At 44.8% G+C, this 20,512-nt stretch overlaps 1 protein-coding gene and 1 non-coding gene across 7 annotated transcripts in view; both read right to left on the minus strand.

Annotated features, from left to right (window-relative positions):
- Positions 1–20,512, minus strand: part of PRKN (parkin RBR E3 ubiquitin protein ligase) — a 1,216,903-nt gene that overhangs the window by 212,726 nt on the left and 983,665 nt on the right. For all 6 annotated transcript variants that reach the window (XM_081524442.1, XM_081524441.1, XM_081524444.1 and 3 more), the window contains exon 9: positions 5,735–5,796. In XM_081524442.1, coding sequence (XP_081380568.1) covers positions 5,735–5,796 — 62 coding nt within the window. The remainder of the gene's footprint in view (positions 1–5,734; positions 5,797–20,512) is intronic.
- Positions 13,253–13,325, minus strand: TRNAC-ACA (transfer RNA cysteine (anticodon ACA)). Its single transcript has one exon. It is a non-coding gene; the product is annotated as a tRNA-Cys (tRNA).

The raw sequence follows: 20,512 nt of genomic DNA on the forward strand, positions 1-20,512 counted from the left end.
TGAAGACTCTCCAAACCCTCTGAACTTATAGATATCATAGCTGTTTTCTTTGGGCTTCCCTGGTGGCTGAGATGGTGAAGAACTTGCCTGCAGTGCAGGAGACCCGGGTTCAGTCCCTGGGTTGGGAAGATCCCCTGGAGAAGGAAATGGCCACCCACTCCAATATTCTTGCCTGGAGAATTCCATGGACAGAGGAGCCTGGTGGGCTACGGTCCATGGGGTCGTAAAGAGTCAGACACGACAGAGTGACTCACACTTTCACTTTTTCACTCTCTGTTTTCTTTAGTGCCCATCTAGAACTTTGGAGTCACTCTGCTTATGTACAGTATAATATCTTGCTAAGTAGTTTGGACATGGTGGGTGAGGGTGGGGGGCTGGAAGGGGCTTTATGAATGTAAATTGTAAACACAAATCAGAGACAGGACCAAGAAGCTAAAGTACATGCATTGTGTTAAATTCCAAGGTGTTTTGATTGTATTTTTACTTTAGGAGGGTAATGATTTACAGTGTTTAATGATTTATTTTTAATTCAGATCTCAAAAATCAAGTGCTTACTGAATGGAATTGAAAAGGAACCACATACAAAGATATTAGATAGCTGGTGAGCATCTCTACCATCCAGTAATGAATTCAGTAATTAACCAGTATCTGTACAGGTTTTATCAACTCAGTTTTATCAACTTTTAAGTGAACATTACACTGATTATTTTTTAATTTTTCCTTTTCCATTATGCTTTCTTTTTAATAGGATATTGACTGTAGTTCCTTGTTGCTCTGATTTTAGTGTCTACTTTGATGCTGCTAGTTCAGTCTGTTGAGGGACTGTAAATAGTACTTAAATCAGAAATATTTTAGTGTAGCACTTAATATCAGCAACTTACTTCGCCATTTATTTACAAAAATTCTAAGAGATGACTGAGCATTACTCTTCCTTTTTCTACAAACCGAAAAGCCAAGTTAGACACTAAAATGATCTGTCCAAGGGAACTTGTAACACGCAATGTAAAAATTTCATTTCGTCCTGTAAGTTGCCTCAAGCACCCAGAGAGAGGCTGGAGGTTTAAGCAGCTCCTGGGTGGGGCCGCCCACCCCCACAGGCAGGGGTGGTGGTGTAGCTGGAACTCTCTGCTGCTTGGCAGACCTCATGCCACCGTCTGCCCTGAGGCCACTAGGTCTTGTCCATGTGTCATCAGTTTAGAAGTATCCCCGACTGCAGTGACCTGCTTATATCAGTCACCAAAGAGATTCCTGGCTCCCTTGTCAGTTCTCCCGTCTGATCTCCGACCCCACACAAGGCTCTGTCCATCCCTCTTCCCTCCTTCGTCCCTCAGCTGCCCTCACTCCCACCCCCGACCCGGGGGAACTCAGAGTGGGTCAGCAGTATCTGCCCTGTAACCCAACCTACCTCTTCTCTCACTGTTCTTCTCACGGCCTTCCCTCACTGACCTCGGCTTCCGGCCCAGGACACGATTTCCGCTTCCTTCCACTTTACTTCCCCTTCCGCCCCTCACAAGTTTTCTCCACCACTCCCTTTTGCGTCACTGCATGGATTTTCAACATCCTCAAACACAACAGCTTTCCCTTCTCCTTCTGGAACCCCCCCAGCTGTGATTTTCAAACCATCGGGTTCTGTCGTTTCTCTTTTACAGTCGGATACCCCCAGCTCCCTCCATCTCTCTCTCCCTTCCCTGACCCATTTCTAGAAGCCCCAGTTCTTGACTCACCAGCACTCCCTCCAAGTCCGCCCTGATGATAATTCTGGAGGGCCATCCTTTCCAAGACCCTGGCTTTTTCAGTCCGTGCCCTCAACTTCTCTGGTCATCTTGTCCGCTCCCTTAACTCGGCCACCCTTGGGCCCTCTGCCTCCCGACCTGGTCACTGCCAGTCTTCACACCACCTCCACAAAACCCCGAACCCAAAGACTCCTTGAACCCACCGGGACCGTAGCTGATGGACCCTATCGCTTTTCCCCACCCCTTTTTCTTCCCCCGTCTCTCCTCACCCCCCTGAAATCCCAGGCTCAGTAACTACACTCACACCCGTATGTCTGCCCTGATCTCCGCTGTCTCTCTTGCTTTTGTTTCACTTAGGTGGCTGGTTAAACCCGACCCTCTGCCTTTTCTGCGTCTGTGCCCACATCGATCAGCGTGACAGAAAAAAACCCAGGTTGGTTTATCTCACTCAAAATTCATTCATTTTCTATACTTATTCACTCCCTACCCTCCTAAATGACACTTTCACCATCCTTTCCACTCTCTGTAAAACTCTTCCCTCACTTAACTCTCAAGTGATGACTCTGTTTCCTGTGAAACAACCAGCAAAATCCTTCCCGTGTATCCGGCCTTCCCTGCTGCCACAAGGTCGAGCCATCCCCACTTTTGTCTCTGGCCCAATCTACACTCTTGCTAGCTGTCGAATCAAGGATGGACGTTGCTCCTGACGTGCTCCTCTTTCCTCTGCCTTATCTCCCTGCTGCCTTGCAGTCATTCCCATCAGCACATAAACATGGTATTTTTTTGCCTATAAAAAAGAAAAAATTTTTGATGCCACATTCCCTAACTCCAGCTATCTCATATCTTTGTTTTCATGGATAGCTAAATTCCTTAAAAAAAAAAAAAAAAAAAAAGTATCTATATTCCCTCTCCCCATTCTTCTCCCTTTTCCACTGAAACCAATCCAGGCAGACTTTCACCATCACCAGTCCACTGGTCAAGGTCACAGTGACCTCCAAGTTCCAAATTCCAGGGCTCACTTCCCATCCTTGACCTGCCTGATAAGTGCATGGCACGGATAATCAGTCTTCCTCCTAGATACACTGTGTTCCTTTGGCTCCCAGTTTACATGTTCCTGGATTCCTTCCCACTTTATTCTGACTACACCTTATATTTCATATGTTAAAACACTTTTTACATAAAATAAGCCTTAAATATGGTCACTTCAGAAATCCTGTGCTCACTTTACTCTCTACCAGGGATCTCTTCCCAGACCTCACCATGACGCTTTCCTTCATATCTTTCAAGTCTTCATGTGCATAGCACCTGCCTCAGTGAGACCTTTCTTGAGCACCTTGTGTAAAATCTCAGCTCCTCCCAGCATACATTGTTCTTCTTTTTGTTTTTATTTTTTTCTCCATGGCAATGATAGCCGTCTAACATATTATATGAAAGTGTTAGTCGCTCAGTCCTGTCTGACTCTTTGCAACCCCATGGACTGTAGCTCGCCAGACTCCTCTGCCCATGGGATTTTCCAGGCAAGAATACTGGAGTGGGTAGGCATTTCCTTCTTCAGGGGATCTTTCTGACCCAGGGATTGAACCTGGGTCTTCTGCATTGCAGGCACATTCTTCACCATCTGAGCCACCAGGGAAGCCCAACCAAAAGGTGATGTCCCTGGGTGGGTTTGAACCACCAACCTTTTGGTGAGTAGCTGAACGTGCTAACTGTGCCATAGAGACATGGAAGCTCTGTTACCATATTATATACTGAACACATTTATGTGTATATAACATGATGGCTTTCCCCAACTAGAAGGTAAGCGTGAGAGGGCTCTTTTTCCACTTCTCTAGCCCTGTAAGAATCATACACAGCATATGCTGCTGCTGCTGCTGCTGCTAAGTCGCTTCAGTCATGTCCGACTCTGTGCGACCCTATAGACGGCAGCCCACAAGGCTCTGCCGTCCCTGGGATTCTCCAGGCAAGAATACTTGAGTGGGTTGCCATTTCCTTCTCCAGTGCATGAAAGGGAAAAGTGAAAGTGAAGTCGCTCAGTCGTGTCCGACTCTTAGTGACCCCATGGACTGCAGCCCACCAGGCTCCTCCGTCCATGGGATTTTCCAGGCAAGAGTACTGGAGTGGGGTGCCATTGCCTTCTGCTTTTTAAGTATCCAGCGAATGAAAGGAAAGAGGGAAGAAAGGACTTGTGGTTTTCTTAGGAGGTAAAGGTCAGTATTGCTGTGATGCAGTATGTGGCCATTAGCACAACTGATCAGAGAAATAGTGACCTTGATTATGGCTTGATTAAATGCCTGGGAAAATGCAAAATGGCTTGAATTTTATGTAGATCTAAGGAGATGATTATAGTTGGCTTCTTTCCCTACTAATCACCCGATGATTCTAAAGCAAATATGGAAACAATCTGCAAATATTGGTACAAGTTAGAAGAGAAGGTTCTATTATCTGAGCAGAAATCTCAGGGTAACAATCAGTGATTTTTGCTATAAGAAATCTCACAGCTTTCACAGGAAAATAGCTGTGAGGTAAAGGTGTTTTCATAAGTAGGTATTTTGGGGTCTGTTATCAGCTCTTGGAAGTGTAATATCATTGATTTGGTTTGTATTTGAATAAACATCCCTGTTTGTTATTCTGCAAATTTACAGTCTGAAAACATGAACGAGGCATATTGTAACCTGCTAATTCAAGGAGTTGGAAATGATTCCGGCTTTTCTTCCTCCCCTCGTTAATCCCCTTTTTGAAATCTCATATTGGAGATGGAAAGTTCCACTTTCTGACATACACACAGAACAAAAACACACAAACCAAAAACCTGTTAAAAAAACTGACCTACTACAGTTCTAACTACATGTTCTCTGGTCAGAGTGGGCACAGACTGCCTTTGGGAGTAAAAATCAATAAGATAGTATAAAATAGGTCAACCACCATGCTGTAAACTATATGGCATTTGTTGTTGTTTAGTTGCTGAGTCGTGTCCAACTCTTCTGCGACCCCATGGACGGTATGTGACCCGCCAGGCTCCTCTGTCCATGGGATTCTCCAGGCAAGAATACTGGAGTGGGTAGCCATTTCCTTCTCCAGGGGATCTTTCCAACCCAGGGATCGAACTCATGTCTCTTGATCAGCAGGAGGATTCATTACCACTGAGCCACCTGAGAAGCCCATAAACTATATGGCTTAAGTATTTATTTTTTAAAAATTTGATTTTAGTTTTTGGCCTCACTGGGCGGCATGTGGGATCTTAGTTCTCTGGTTCGGGATCGAACCTGTGTCCCTGCATTGAAAGTGTGGAATCTTAACCACTGGACTGCCAGGGAAGTCCTGGCATAAGTATTTCAAGGATAACTTGACATCAGATTTAACCTAATAATATGGAGCCTGTAATTCCATATAAGGATTGAGATTTATTTCTAAGTGGTCAAAAATGTGCATGTGTGTACATATACATAGGTAATATGTAGCACTCTGAATTATTAGCACATCTGTTTAGAATCTGACATATCTCACTGAGCACAACACAGCATTTAAATAATCAACTTTAAATGGGCCAGCCATTGTATATCAGTCACATGTTCACATCCATTGAGAATGCAGTGGCAGAGAAGTACAGATAACACACAAAATAGAAAATTCTGGCAAAAAAAAGCTTGCACAGCCCCCACAGACATCAAACCCGGCCTGTCTGTGACGATCGATCCCTTAGGCATAATTCTTCTTGGCACTTATTTGTTTGCTTATCGGCCACCACGCCATACCTGCTCACTGCCGCATCCTGAGATGAAATGCTCTGGCAGGTAGCAGATGTACCAATTAATAACCTGTCGGGTCTGATGGATAAGAGAGGGAAAGTGGGTTCCCACACACAGTGCCTGCGTGGCTCCCTTCCCCATTTCAGGCATGGGGGGGTCAGGAGACACCCCCCGCCTCCCAGGAGAGAGCCTGCATAGTCTCATTACTGTCTATCTTCCACGATGCTCGGAGCAGCCTGTGAGAGGCCGACTCACCTGCTCTTCTCCAAGAATCCTGAAGTGATGGAGCTCTTTAATCAAGGAGTTGGGACAGCCAGCTGTTGGGAAGAAGAAGAATTAATCACTGATGAGTTATTCCCATTCAGTGCAGTAATGTGTTCTCAGTGCAGTCACGACTACGGCTGACCAGTATCGCTGTTGAGGACACAAATGCTCACTTACCCAGAAAACATGGTCTAACCAACGACCAGACACCCCCCCCCAGGGTGCTCCGGCTGCTGCCAGCCCCCCACTGTGACTCTGTAGGAAGGAGCTGCACGTGACCCTCACCAGCTTTTTCTCCTCCCCCAATTGTGATCTGGATGTTGTGGGGCCTGAGGACACCATGTCATGTCTGCCTAGCATGTCACTTATCACTAATACAGAGCCAGGGTTTCGTGGGGCCAGACAGGGCGAGTTGGCAGGTGTTGGTTCATTTCACTTATTTACCACCTCCAGGCGCAGCTTCTGCACGCTGAGAGTGAAGGATGAAGATGGGGCAGCCGGACGCCCTGTCTTCATGGGATGGGGCTAGAGTTTAGAACCGTGCCTGGTTCTTCCAGGAGGTTTTGTCAAGACCCTAAAGATGCTGCTTTTCAGTTTGGAAAGGGTCTATAATGGAGTCCTGTGCCCACCACCTTCTAGTTCTGCTCAGTCAGTGAGAGCCTACTCAAGCTTGATTCAGAGTTTCTTTCTTCAGTTGTAAAAAAAAAAAAAATAAGTGAATAAATCATGTGTGTTGTGTGTTCAGTTGCTCAGTCGTGTCTGACTCTTTGTGACCCCACGGACTGTAGCCCACCAGGCTCCTCCGTCCATGGGATTCTCCAGGCAAGAATACTGGAGTGGGTTGCCATTTCCTCCTCTAGGGGGTCTTCCTGATCCAGGGATCGAACCCGGGTCTGTTGCATCTCCTGCATTGGCAGGTGAAGTCTTTACCACTGCACCACTTGGGAAGCCCAAATAAAGCATATCCATATATATACACATATATGTACATGAGTATATATGTCTGTCTATCTATGTCAGGGCACGCCAGTTAAAAAATGTATCCTGTCTCTGTCTTTTAAATAGAATTATTCCACAGTATTAATTTGCCATCATTAGTAATATAAACTCTGGAAACAGAATTGATATAAAAACCTATTTCTTTGGGATCAGATCTATGGATGACATGATATGTTGACTTTTCTATTAAGGAAAATGGGTTCTGTGTAAATGCACCTAAGCAGCAGCTGAGGCTGAGCTCTCTCGGAGTCGTGATGTGAGAAGGTGAGAGGTACTGAGGACCCTGGCCTGGGGAGGGTGGGCTGCCGGGGAGGCGCTGTCTGCAGGGGGTGAAGGAGTTATCCTCCACCAGAGGGGCTAGACGTGTGTGTTATTCTAGAAGGCAGGATTAGAGCAAATAGATTAAATGACAGCAGGTATGCTTGGGTTCACTATGAATACATTTCTAATTTAAAATGGAATATATTTCCTTACCCGCCGTTAACTGGAGGTTTTCAGACAGAGGCTAAATAACTATTTATGCAGAATATTTTAGAGATGAATTTGACTTGAGTTAGTTCCAATTCTGAAACTGTGGTCATATGAAATGCTGGAACAGAGATTTAAGTCGTTGTTACTGTATTCAATATATATTCGTCTTTGACTTTATTGCATTTCACACTCTTGAGAAAGTGGTTCATAAATGTTCACTAAGGTAATAATTTTTTTTAAATGAACAAAATGTAAACAAGTGATGTCATCACCTGACAGCAGGCAAGAAAAATAAATGGAAACCCCAAGGTGGATATTTCGGTGGAAAATCTAGTCAATTAATTGTCATAGGCACATCCTACCTACAAGGAAGGAACGCTAGACCCTGACGCTGGAAGAAACCCTTGAGCTTCTCCTACTGGAGGCCATGAAGTTATAGCCTGAGTTCCTTTTTAGAAGTTGGTCATTTCAGAGTTGCTATTCTGATCTAAGCAATTAGTAAAAGTCTATTCTGGGTCATTTGGTTGGCTGCTATTCAACCAAAAACCATTGAAGAAATTCAGCCTCCAGTCAGTTCTTGGGAACAAGGGGTCATATTTTTGTTTTGTGAAACTAATGAAGAGAGAACAGAGGTGGAAAGAATTCTGAGGACAAATTCCCAACAAGCGAGGGTCATGTGGTTTGGTGCTAAGTATATGAGGGGAGGAGTCACCCAGCATGTCACCTAGGCAGAGGGGTGACAGAATCGAGGTTTGCCAAGCACCGGGTCGTAGGCACTCAGGGCCCTGTCTGCACTCTAAGGACCGACTTAGTTTGGTAAGACGACAGTGCCTTCCATATGAAATTCAGAGTTAATTTGAATACTTTTGGTTTTGTGCTTTCATTTATATTTAATTTATACATTTTCATTTGGGTCTTCTAGCTGTATAGCGTAAAAAGTTTCTATTTAAATTTATACCTAGACATAGTTAAGAAATATCATTAAAAATAGTTTCATTCAGGCTTCAAAGTTTTAGAGGATTCTTTTTTCCTTTACAAGTGGTCCTTCGCATCCCTCCAACTTGAGAAAAACTGATTTGACTTATTTTAATGGCAGGTAAAATAAGAAACAGAATTTAAAATTAACCCTACCTTCAGAATTTGTATGCTAACTTTCTCCTAAGATGTAACTAAAAGGATTGATGTCAGTGATAGCTCAAATGTAAACATCTTGAACCGACGACTAGCTAATTACCTGAAACACCTGGTCGATGCAACAAAATATGATAAACAAGGACAGACATGGCATCGAGTTAGAAGAGAAGGGTTGTAAGGGGTCAAGGTGTTTACGACCACGGAAGGGCACCTGTCACTGTGCTCATCACGGGAACGTCAGTGCAGGAAATGGACAGATACAAAGCCAGGGTGACAACGCGGTTTGAAACGAGAAATGCAAACCCTGCACGTGGAAAGCAGCAGTGCAGGGAGAAAGGGGGCAGTTTGTGGAGGGGTGTAGGGGCCAAGGAGAGCAGATGAGCACGCGAGGACAGGCGTCAACGGCGTAATCTGAATTCTTCCAAGCACTTCACACAGGGTCCACACACACGACAGTGGACCACCTTTGGAAGGCACCACTGTCTACCTGGACCACATTATGTCTTAAGAGTGTGCAGCCATCAGCTGCCTTCATGTCCCTGTCATTCAGTCTCTTCTTGAGATAACAGTTAAGAGGCCTCTGTTGAAAGATGTACATCGGATATCATGGCATCTGCCACAGGTTTTCCATCTCACCAAGAGTCAAGGCCAAGGTCCTCAGTGGCCTATGTAGGGCCCTTGGCTGCCTGGCCTGTTGTGTAGCTCCATATCCCTCTCCCGCCGTGGGTTCCGCCGGCCTGCTCTCAGTTCTGACCACCCCAGACAGGCTGCTGTCTGCAGGGTTCTGGATTTGCTGCTCCCTCTGTCCAGAAAGCTCTTGATCCTGATATCTGCATGGAGCGGTCCCTGATTCCTTCAAGTCCTTGCTCAAATGCCGCATTCTCGGTGAGGCTTTTCAGGACCACCCTGGGTGAAACTGCAGCCTATCTTCACCCCCCTGATCCTCCGTTACTGCTGCATTTGCTCCATAGCTCTCATCACCTTCTAAACTACTTTTCTGATACAGCACTTTATTTTCTGTATCCTGCTGCTGAAAGGCAAAGGTGACAAGTGCAGGACCATTGCTTTTTCGTCACCGCTGTATCAGCTGTGCCTAAAACACTGCCTGGTTGGATGAACTGTTCAACAGCAGCTGTCCCATGAATGAGTCATTCAAGCAGTCACTGCCAGTCTAGCTTGGTGACCGTGACACTTAGGAGGGGCTCCTATCCACCCCTCCTCTCTTTTCACCATGGAGGCCTCAGCTCTGACCTCCAGCCCTCTGTGTGCTTTGCTTATCAGTTAAGTGGACTTTATCTAACCTCTAACCTCTCTCCCCAGCCTGGACCCCACATGGGAAGATGTCAGTGATGCTTGGATGTCATGACTCCTTTGTACTTTTACTGTACCTTCTTTGCCAATATCGTATATCTAGTTCTGGGCTTCCCTTGTGGCTCAGCTGGTAAAGACTCCATCTGCAATGCAGGAGACCTGGGTTCTATCCCTGGGTTGGGAAGAGCCCCTGGAGAAGGGAAAGGCTTCCCACTCCAGTATTCTGGCCTGGAGAATTCCATGGACTGTATGGTCCATGGGGTCGCTAAGAGTTGGACATGACTGAGTGACTTTCACTCACTCACTACATCCAGTTCTGGGTAAACACTACCACCTGTTTTTCCTTCTTCTGTTCTAGTTTTGCCAATCACAGCTGGTATAGCAAAAAGGGGCTAGAATATCTTCCAACAGAGATTCACACCATCTTCCTGAAGCCACATCCTTGTTGAGAATGGTGCTGCTACAGTTCAGGGTCCACTCACTGTCAAGCCCGTGGTGCAACTTCTTCCTATGACTTGCTTTTGGCCAGCACCCTCTCCCATCTCCCTTGGGGATTCTTCCAAATCACCATCCTTCTCAATTAACCTTTAAAACCTCATTCTCAAAATAGGACCTCACCTGACAGAAGTCCAGACATGTAAAGCTCCAGTGGTGAACGTGGAGATGTGGGGCCCAGGCCCCTGCAAGGAACGCTAGTGGCCACGAGAGATGAGAGATGCTGTGCCCCATCTCCAGTCTTCCTCAGCTGCACAGAGCCGCCTCGCCTGAGGTCACATCTTCCCCAGGACCCCTGAACCTGCTGTCTGGGTGAAGGGCAGGTGGACCTGCCCAACATTTTGTCCCAACGTGAGCTGCTGTCGGTCGACACTTGCTCCCGAGTCTCTGCTCACATGGCAGTGCAGCCTCTCACTTGGCCCGATCTGGGTCTGTTTCTCAGGTGCACATCTCCATGAACATCTTGTACTCCGTCCTCTACTTCTGACTTGGCTGCCAGAGAACCCACCCTGTGCACACTATCAAGTGTGTATGCTAAGTCGCCTCGGTCGTGTCCGACTCTGTGCCACCTCATGGACACTATAGCCCGTCAGGCCCCTCTGTCCACGGGATTCTCCAGGCAAGAACACTGGAGTGGGTTGCCCTGCCCTCCTCCAGGGGATCTTCCCGACGCAGGGATTGAACCCGCGTCTCTTATGTCTCCTGCATTGGCAGGCAGGTTCTTTACCACTAGCACCACCATCCCTCACCTTTATGTTGTTGTTTAGGCGCTAAGTCATGCCCGACTCTTTGCTACCCTATGGACCGTAGCCCGCCAGGCTCCTCTGTCCATGGGATTCTCCAGGCAAGAACACTGGAGTGGGTTGCCATCCTGTCCAAATTACAACTCCTCTGCCTCCTCCCCCTCTAGTCCTCCAGGATATGGTTCCTCCTCCTCAAAACAAGAGTGATTTGTCATCCATCCTAACCTGTCCCCTTCAGCTTCTTATGGTTTAACTCATCATTCACTCAGTCTCCTCAAACTCTACTGCTCTGAAGCTTGGGCACTTCAAACCATATGTGTTATTCAAATCTTCCCCCTGTAAAAATTCAACAAAAATCCAGCCTTGAGCATACAGTTACCACCCTCTTTCTTTCCTTCTCCTTCCATCCAATTTTCTCAAAAGAACAGCCTGCAGCCATTGTCACCATTTGAAAATATGGCAGTTGGAGGTATGCACTACAGAAGGGAAATATCAAAATGGGGGCTTCATGCCTTTTAAAATAAATTCTTGTCATCATGGCCTAGGCTGAAGCTCTGGTTCTGCAACAACTAACTAGCTTTGTGCTCTTGGATCACTTGGTTACTCTAAACGCCAATTGCTTTATCAGAAATAATCACAGCTTCTACTTCAAGCAACAGTTTTGAATGTATATGAAAGCAGGATGAAATGACTGAAGGAATTAGAAAGTGAATTTATTGCTGATGATATTAATGGCATATCCATATCTGTTGATTGTTGCTGCTATCTCTTTTATCTATTTTTATCTATTTAAATTTATAAATTTTTATCTATTTAAAAGGGAAGTAACTAATTGAAATAATTGCTATACAATTTACTGTTTTAAGATATAAAGGTCAAGACTTCTTTTTTTTTTCAGTTCAAACATGTAAAGGGCTTGAAAGTTATGACTCCCATTCTCACAATAAGAAAAATCTGGGCAAACTGAAGTCAACACATTTTCTTGGCTCCATCAGAGAATGGATGTCACAGAGCAAAGAACCTCCCTGATACCTGGACAGATAGGCAAGTCCAGAAGTTACAACCCAATCTGCTTACCTGGAGTAGAAGCTGCTGGAACAATAAACCAGTAGGAATATTGAGACAGCAATTTTGATGCATGCTGTGTGAGCTAAGTCGCTTTAGTTGTGTTCGACTCTATGCGACCCTACAGCCTGTAGCCCACCAGGCTTCTCTGTCCATGAGATTCTCCAGGCAAGAATACTGGAGTGGGTTGCCGTGTCCTCCTCCATGGGATCTTCCCCACCCAGGGATCAAATCTGCATCTCTTTCATCTACCTACATTGGCAGGCACATTCTTTACCACTAGTGCCACCTGGGAAGCGCTTTTGATGAATTTGCTGTTATATAAATGGGGTGTAGACTAGTGTGAGAATCAGAAACTCCAGGGGCATGAAATCTGACAGATTTTCCTGATGGTTATCTTTAAGAACCCTACCAGGTCCTCAAGGTGAGGATCCCCTTGTGGCTCTGGCAGAGGGAGGGGAAGAGTAAGCATTGTGAAAAATGTCCAGAGCTTTCTCCACAGCAAAAGTCTGCCCTCCAAGGGAAGGACTTTGCTAGTACCTATCCTGCAGCCATGGGGGGTGGGGGGCATTCCTCTGACTCCAGTCTGTCTCACTGAATAGGGAAAGAACAGTCACAGGAAGACTGAGATTTGATCAGAAGATCACTGTCACCCCCACACCACATTAACCTTACCACCGTACCAGCTAGCCTCTAATACATGACGGTGGGGGGCAGCTGAAAGAGTTTCAAGACATGGATTCTCTCTGAGGAGGAGTGGTTAGCCCACAGTCAGGAATGGAGACAAAAATCAAGAAAACTAGAGGAATCTGCAATGTCTGGCATCTTCAGCTACAGCAAACATTAAACACTTAAACACAAGCCCAACTCCTTGTCAGATCAACATATATCCTCACATTAAAGGCCTACATCAGTTCCTATTGCATGTAGAACATGTCCAACTTTCAGCAGATAATTACTGGTCATGTCAAAAGGCAAGAAAAGCACACTATGAAGAGATAAAGCAAGCGTCAGAATCTGACTCAGGTATGATACAAATGTTTGAATTATCAAACAGGGAGTTGAAAACAACTATGATTAAGATGTTAAGGCCTCTAATGGAAGAAGTGGACAACACACAGATGAATAATGCAGGCAGAAAGGCAAAGCTCTTCAAAGAAAGAAAGGGAAGTTGCTCAGTTGTGTCCAACTCTTTGCGACCCCATGGACTGTAGCCTACCAGGTTCCTCTGTCCACGGGATTTTCCAGGCAAGAATACTGGAGTGGGTTGCCATTTTCTTCTCCAAGAGATCTTCCTGACCCAGGGATTGAACCCGGGTCTCCTGCATTGTAGGCAGACGCTTTACCATCTAAGCCACCAGGGAAGTAAAAAAAAATCGCTTAAGAAGGAGTCAAAAAGACATGCACGAAATGAAAAGGTGTAACAGAAATGAAGAATTTCTTTGATGGGCTGTCAACGAGCTTGACATGACAAGAAAGAATAAGTACATTTGAAGAAAGATTGAAAGAAACTCAAGCTAAAATGAGAAAGAATGAAAACAATAGAAGAGAATATTCAAAAACTAGGACAAAAGTAATATACACATAATTTGAGTACTAGAAAGAGAAGGAAGAGAGAACAGAGCAGAAGAAATATTCACAGTAATAAAGACTGAGAACTTTCCGAGATTAAGGACAGATACCAAACCACTGGTGCAGGAAGCTCAAAGAATATCAGAGTGAAAGTGAAAGTTGTTCAGTCGTGTCCGACTCTTTGCAACCCATGTATAGTCCATGGAATTCTCCAGGCCAGAATACTGGAGTGGGTAGCCTTTCCCTTCTCCAGGGGATCTTCCCAACCCAGGGATCGAACCCGGGTCTCCCACATTGCAGGCGGATTCTTTACCAGCCACAAGGGAAGGCCAAGCAGGATAAATATCCCCAATCCACACCTAAATATAATTAAATCTTTATTTTGGCAGAAAACCAAAGACAAAGAATTGTGAAAGAAGTCAGAGGAAAAAAAAATACCGATAAAGAAGCGTAAGAATTACAGAAAACTTCTCATTAGAAGGGGCTTCCCTGATAGCTCAGTTGGTAAAGAATCTGCCTGCAACGCAGGAGACCCTGGTTCAATTTCTGGGTCAGGAAGATCCCCTGGAGAAGGGATTGGTTACCCATTCCAGTATTCCTGGGCTTCCCATGTGGTTCAGCTGGTAAAGAATCCGCCTGCAATGCAGGAGACCTGGATACTCTATTATAAGGTTATTAATCTTAATTAAGAACACATTCCTTGTTCTAGTGACCTCTCAAAGTGGACTTAGATTAGTTCACATATGTGTTGTAAACTTTAAGGCAACTATCAGAAAACTGAATTATCTAAATCTAATGATACCCAAGTGGTTAAACAAAGCAAGAAATAAAGGTTAGACACTAAGTCGTTTCTGCTATAAGAAGAAATTCAGCAATCTGTTGACATTAGCAGGTGATTTCCCAAGTAAAAGCCTGAGACTGTCTCAGGGGGTTTTGAAGTTGATGATGGGGTTATGATCACTTCTTCTAATCTTGTATGGATTAGAAAGTAAAAACCATGGGTTTTCATGGGAGGGCAAATGTGAAGCTCTAATTCACTTGGAAAACACACTAAACGATGGTTTTAGGGTCAGAAACAATGAGTTGTATAACATGGATTACCCGAGGCATTTTAATTTGTCAGTGAAGTCTTTCCTTGGGAAAAAAAAGGCTCCAGAAATGAACTAAGCCCCAGTGGTGTGTCCACCACCGTTTGAGGTAAGCTACAAAAAGGACTCTTGACTGTCTGAGCCACCAGGGAAGCCCCTACAAAAAGGAAAAGAAGTATAATATTGTCTGTGACGACTTCACAAACCTAGCTGGATTCAAAGAATGTACTACATGGTAACATTATGTGAATGAAGAGTGCATATAAAATCAAGAATATGTGAAGAACAGACACATACATCAGGACACAGAGTCCTTCCCCACATGCCTGAAGAAAGGTAACCATCATTCAGCGAAGATGTGTTCATTTTCCTGGTTATCCTCCACTCTCCTCTCTCCCTCGGTGGGCAGATCCCACACTCTCTTTACCTACATGTGACAGTGGAGGTGCTCTCAGTTCCAGCAGGGCTCACGCTCCTCCACCCCAGGTACCTGGCCCAGTAGGAGGTGAGAAACAGTGGTGAAGCAAGAAGAGGAGAAGGAAAAGAAGGGACCATTCTTCTCAATCACTAACCAGCTGTATCATCTTGGGTCAAAGATGTTGTGTTAGCTCTAAAGCTTTCATTTTCTTCTTGAAGAAAGGAGAGTAAGAATACATAACTTAAGGGGTTGTTGTGAATGACGTGTGTGTGTATCTATATGTTTGCAACTATATGTATTATCTAGTACAGTTCATTGTACAGAGTAGGCTGTTAAGGATTGGCAGTTGCTATTTTGAGTCTCTGGAATGAGAGGGACTCATGAGACTGTACTTGAAATGTTCTGCTGTTGTCCCAGAGGCACCTTTTTAATCACATCTTTGATATTTAGAGGCCGATTTTGCTAAAGGAGTCCAATATCCAACTGCTATTAATATTTATTATGACAATGTACTGAAAGACAATAGATGAGCAAGGATGTATATATACGCATACATCCTTGATCATCTACATATATGTATATGTGCATATGATCAGATCACATATGCTTAGAAAACCATGGAAAGTATACATTTAAGACTTTAAGTGTGTGACCTTTTTATTAAGTCATTATTTTCATTTATTAACTACAATCATCTAAAATGATTAATCAGCAACTTGATTTCTTCATTCACGTCATGGCAAATAGATGTGAAAACAATGGAAACAGCGACAGACTTTATTTTCTTAGGCTCCAAATCACTGCAGATGGTGACTGAAGCCATGAAATTAAAAGATGCTTGCTCCTTGGAAGAAAAGCTATGACCAATTTAGACAGCATATGAAAAAGCAGAGACATTACTTTGATGACAAAGGACTGAGTCAAAGCTATGATTTCTCCAGTAGTCATGTACAGATGTGAGAGTTGGACCATAAAGAAAGATGAGTGCTAAAGAATTGATGCTTTTGAACTGTGGTGCTGGAGAAGACTCTTGAGAGTCCCTTGAGCTGCAAGGAGATCAAACCAGTCAATCCTAAAGGAAATCAGTCCTGAATATTCATTGGAAGGATTGATGCTGAAGCTGAAGCTCCAATACTTTGGCCACCTGATATGAAGAACTGATTTGTTGGAAAAGACCCTGATGCTGGGAAAGATTGAAGGCAGGAGAAGGGGATGACAGAGGACGAGATGGTTGGATGGCATCACCGACTTGATGGACATGAGTTTGAGCAAGCTCCGGGAGTTGGTGATGAACAGGGAGGCCTGGTGTGCTGCAGTCCATGGGGTGGCAAAGAGTTGGACATGACTGAGCGACTGAACTGACTGATATTTTCATTTGATATCATAAAGCTTTATGACATATTTTTACCTTTGAACTGGAAATTAAAAAAAAACCTCGCAAGTCATTTCAAAGTGCATCCTTTACATATCTATGCTTACAAGGTAAATTAATAGAGGCAATAATGCACATAACTTAAGCCACAGATCCCCAAGGACCTCCACCTATCCAAACATGCAAAAGGGAAACTAACTCAAATTTCTGACAAAAGGGACAGTTAGCAACTACTTAATCTACCTTCTGTTTAGCTTCCTGAGTCAGCCATAACACATGGTAAGGGCATCACTTGAGTATACAATCAACAGATGGATGATTATGGCAAACAAGCTGTGGCTTAAAAACAAATATTCCACAAAGATGTCAAAGAAGAGAACTGACGACTCCTAATTCTGTTTAACCAGAGCTGAATCTATTTTTCATTGTGTGTGTGTAGGGGCTCTGTTTTCTACTTGCAGCTCTTTTATTGTATTCAAGGTTACTTGCCTTTCATAACCTGGTTTGTAAGTGAAGTAAATGACAGAACTGAGTAACAGACAGTCCAATTCCCAGACTATGCACTGCAAACTACTTTCTGCCCTGTGAGGGTGGTTTAACAAAAACAGATGTTAGACTTGTATATAGAAATGCCACATGTTCAGGATCTTATATACTACATTATTTTAACCCTCAAACTAATAAGATTAGTCTGATTAACTTGAGTGCCCTTCTTGTGTCTGGGGGAGAAAATATACTACTTTAGAGGCATCAAAAATCTAAACAACAAAGTACAAAAGCAAAACAGAATTTCAGAGGTTAAATGTGCTCCTCATGAAAGTGAAAGTCACTCAGTCGTGTCCAACTTTTTGTGACCGCATGGACTATACAGTCCATGGAATTCTCCAGGCCAGAATACTGCAGTGGGTAGCTTTCCTTTCTCCAGGGGATTTTTCCAACCCAGGAATTGAACCCAGGTCTCCTGCATTGCAGATGGATTCTTTACCAACTGAGCTATCAGGGAAGTCTGTAGTGACTTAAGAAAAAAAAAAGAACAAGAAGATACTATGAATATGAAACAGAAAATAACAAACCTGCCTCCATATCGAATCTATTTCTTTGTGCTCTGTTGTCTGTGCTGACTCTACAACTTTTGTGAAAGAATGTTGCCTACAGCCTGAAATACACAGGATAGCCCCTTTTCAAGGCTCTGACCTTCAAAGCTATAATACTTTTCCACTCATATAGGGATAAAAAGTTACAGAACATTTGTCTTGCTGGTGGTATATAAGAGCACTGTGATCAAATCAATGTGGACAAGTGCAAGAGCAAAGGATTCTGGCACTGAAAATTTTGCAACAACCAGTCACACTCCCAATACTTTTAGCATAAAAGAAGCCTGAATTCTAACTTGAGTAAGATGGTTCTTTGGAACACAAGTCCACCATCTTCTCACTCTGCTGACTTTCTCAATAAAGTTGCTATTCCTTGCCCCAGAACATTGTTCCTTGGTTTATTGGCCTGCTGAGTGGTGAGCAGTACAGCTTGAACTTGGTAACAAACATGGGCTCTCTTTGGTGGTAGAGCTGGTTGGTACAGTTTTACTGAATATCATCATACTCTTGAAAAAAGGTAGTACATTCAACTTAAATGTGCTGGTGCACATATAAAGCTCACATGGATGGCAAATAATTAAACTGATTTAAAAAGCAGTTTGGGGGGCCCATAGGTATAGCACCTGGCACAAGTTCTATTCACTATAATGGTAATTATTTGTTAATATCTGCTTTTCCCACCCTGAACACAGGTTCCACAAGGATAGGGACTTCCTCAATGCTTTATCTAGGACCTCAGAATGAGCACAGGGTCCAGCATAAGGACAGACTCAATAAATCATACTTGCTGAATGAATAAATTAATTAAGGGGGGAAGTCATTGCCTTTGGTTTTCATGAGCAAGAGAATTGGAAAATAAGTGACTATACAAGCCCAAATAGCATAATTTAAGGGCCTTTGAGTGAAAGTCTGTTTGCTCCAGGCACAAGGCTGAATTTTTAAACACAAAATATTAGTATTTTAGCACTCATCTCACACGCTAGTAAAGTAATGCTCAAAATTCTCCAAGCCAGGCTTCAGCAATACGTGAACCATGAACTTCCAGATGTTCAAGCTGGTTTTAGAAAAGGCAGAGGAACCAAAGATCAAATTGCCAATATCCGCTGGATCATCGAAAAAGCAAGAGAGTTCCAGAAAAACATCTATTTCAGCTTTATTGACTATGCCAAAGCCTTTGACTGTGTGGATCACAATAAACTGTGGAAAATTCTGAAAGAGATGGGAATACTAGACCATCTGACCTGTCTCTTGAGAAACCTATATGCAGGTCAGGAAGCAACAGTTAGAACTGGACATGGAACAACAGACTGGTTCCTAATAGGAAAAGGAGTACGTCAAGGCTGTATATTGTCACCCTGCTTATTTAACTTATATGCAGAGTACATCATGAGAAATGCTGGGATGGAAGAAACACAAGCTGGAATCAAGATTGCTGGGAGAAATATCAATAACCTCAGATATGCAGATGACACCACCCTTATGGAAGAAAGTGAAGAAGAACTGAAGAGCCTCTTGATGAAGGTGAAAGAGGAGAGTGAAAAAGTTGGCTTAAAGCTCAATGTTCGGAAAACTAAGATCATGGCATCTGGTCCCATCACTTCATGGGAAATAGATGGGGAAACAGTGTCAGACTTTATTTTTTTGGGCTCTAGAATCACTGCAGATGGTGATTGCAGCCATGAAATTAAAAGATGCTTACTCCGAGGAGAGCAGAAGATGGCGGAGGAATAGGACGGGGAGACCACTCTCTCCTCCACAAATTTATCGAAAGAACATCTGAACGCTGACCAAACTTCACAAAACTACTTCTGAAGGCTGGCTGAGGACGTCAGGCTTTCACAAAAACTGCGCATTATCTTCAAAAGAGGTAGGAGAAATTATAAAAGATAAAAAGAGAGACAAAAGAGTTAGGGACGGAGACCCGTCCCGGGGAGGGAGTCGTAAAAGAGGAGGAATTTCCAAGCACCAGGAAACCCTCTCACCGGCGGGTGTGGGGGAGGATTTTTTATCTCGGAGGGCAACGTAACTGGGAGGAAAAAATAAATAAAATCGACAGATTACGTGCCTAAAGCAACTCCCAGCAAAGAACCCCAGACGCTCGCATCATCCGCCACCAGCAAGTGGGGGCTGAACGGAGAGGAGCGGGCGGCATTGCCTAGGGTAAGGACCGGGCCCGAGTGCCCCGAGGGCAATCTGAGGGAGCTAACGTGAGATAGTAACCTAAACTGTGAGACAGCGAAGAGAGAGAGAGAGAACTATCCCGCGAAAAGCCCAACTCTAAGGCACTGCCGGCCCGCTCACAGAACAAAGGACTGAGCGATACCAGAGGAGAGCTAGCCGGCTGCGGACCGCGCCATCCCCCGCCGGACACAGCGGGCAGGCGGGGCCCGCTAGAGCCGGAAAGGGGCAAACTCGGCTCCAGAGAGGGCACCCCCTACCAAACTGCAAACAGGCTCCCAGTTTTTAAGCAAAGACTGCCTGAGATCCCGGAGGGTCGACAGCAGCCGGGAGGGTCGCAGCCAGAGACCAGCTCCCCAGAACCGACACAAAGCACACCGGAGCCGGGCGCGCCCGTAAACCGAGGCGGGGACCAGGGAGGTGATAAGCCGCACCGCCCCAACAGGGGACAGCGCCCTCGCCAAACTCCTGGCCGCCTGGGCAGCTCCGACCGGGAACGGCACAAGCCGCGGGCAAAATCGAGTCTGCGCCTTTGTGGAGTAACCGGGAGCCTGAACCTGAGCGGCTTAGTCCTGGGAAGTGCACGCAGCTCAGGGCCCGCTCCCCGGCCGAGTAACCTGAAGCCTGAGCAGGGTAGACGGGGAAAGCACACACGCCGTGAGCGGGGGCGAACCCAGTGCGGCCGAGACACTGCGAGCTTACCACACACACGCCAGAATTGCAGTGTTCCTTCCTCCCCACAGCACGATTGAACAAGCGAACCTAAAGAGATCACCTCCACCGCTTTGTTGCAGGGCGGAAATTAGATACTGAAGAGATCTCCAAACAG

This window comes from Giraffa tippelskirchi, chromosome 9, assembly GCF_054371585.1.
Source record: "Giraffa tippelskirchi isolate mGirTip1 chromosome 9, T2T-mGirTip1v1.2.pri, whole genome shotgun sequence".
Taxonomy (NCBI): Eukaryota; Metazoa; Chordata; class Mammalia; order Artiodactyla; family Giraffidae; genus Giraffa; species Giraffa tippelskirchi.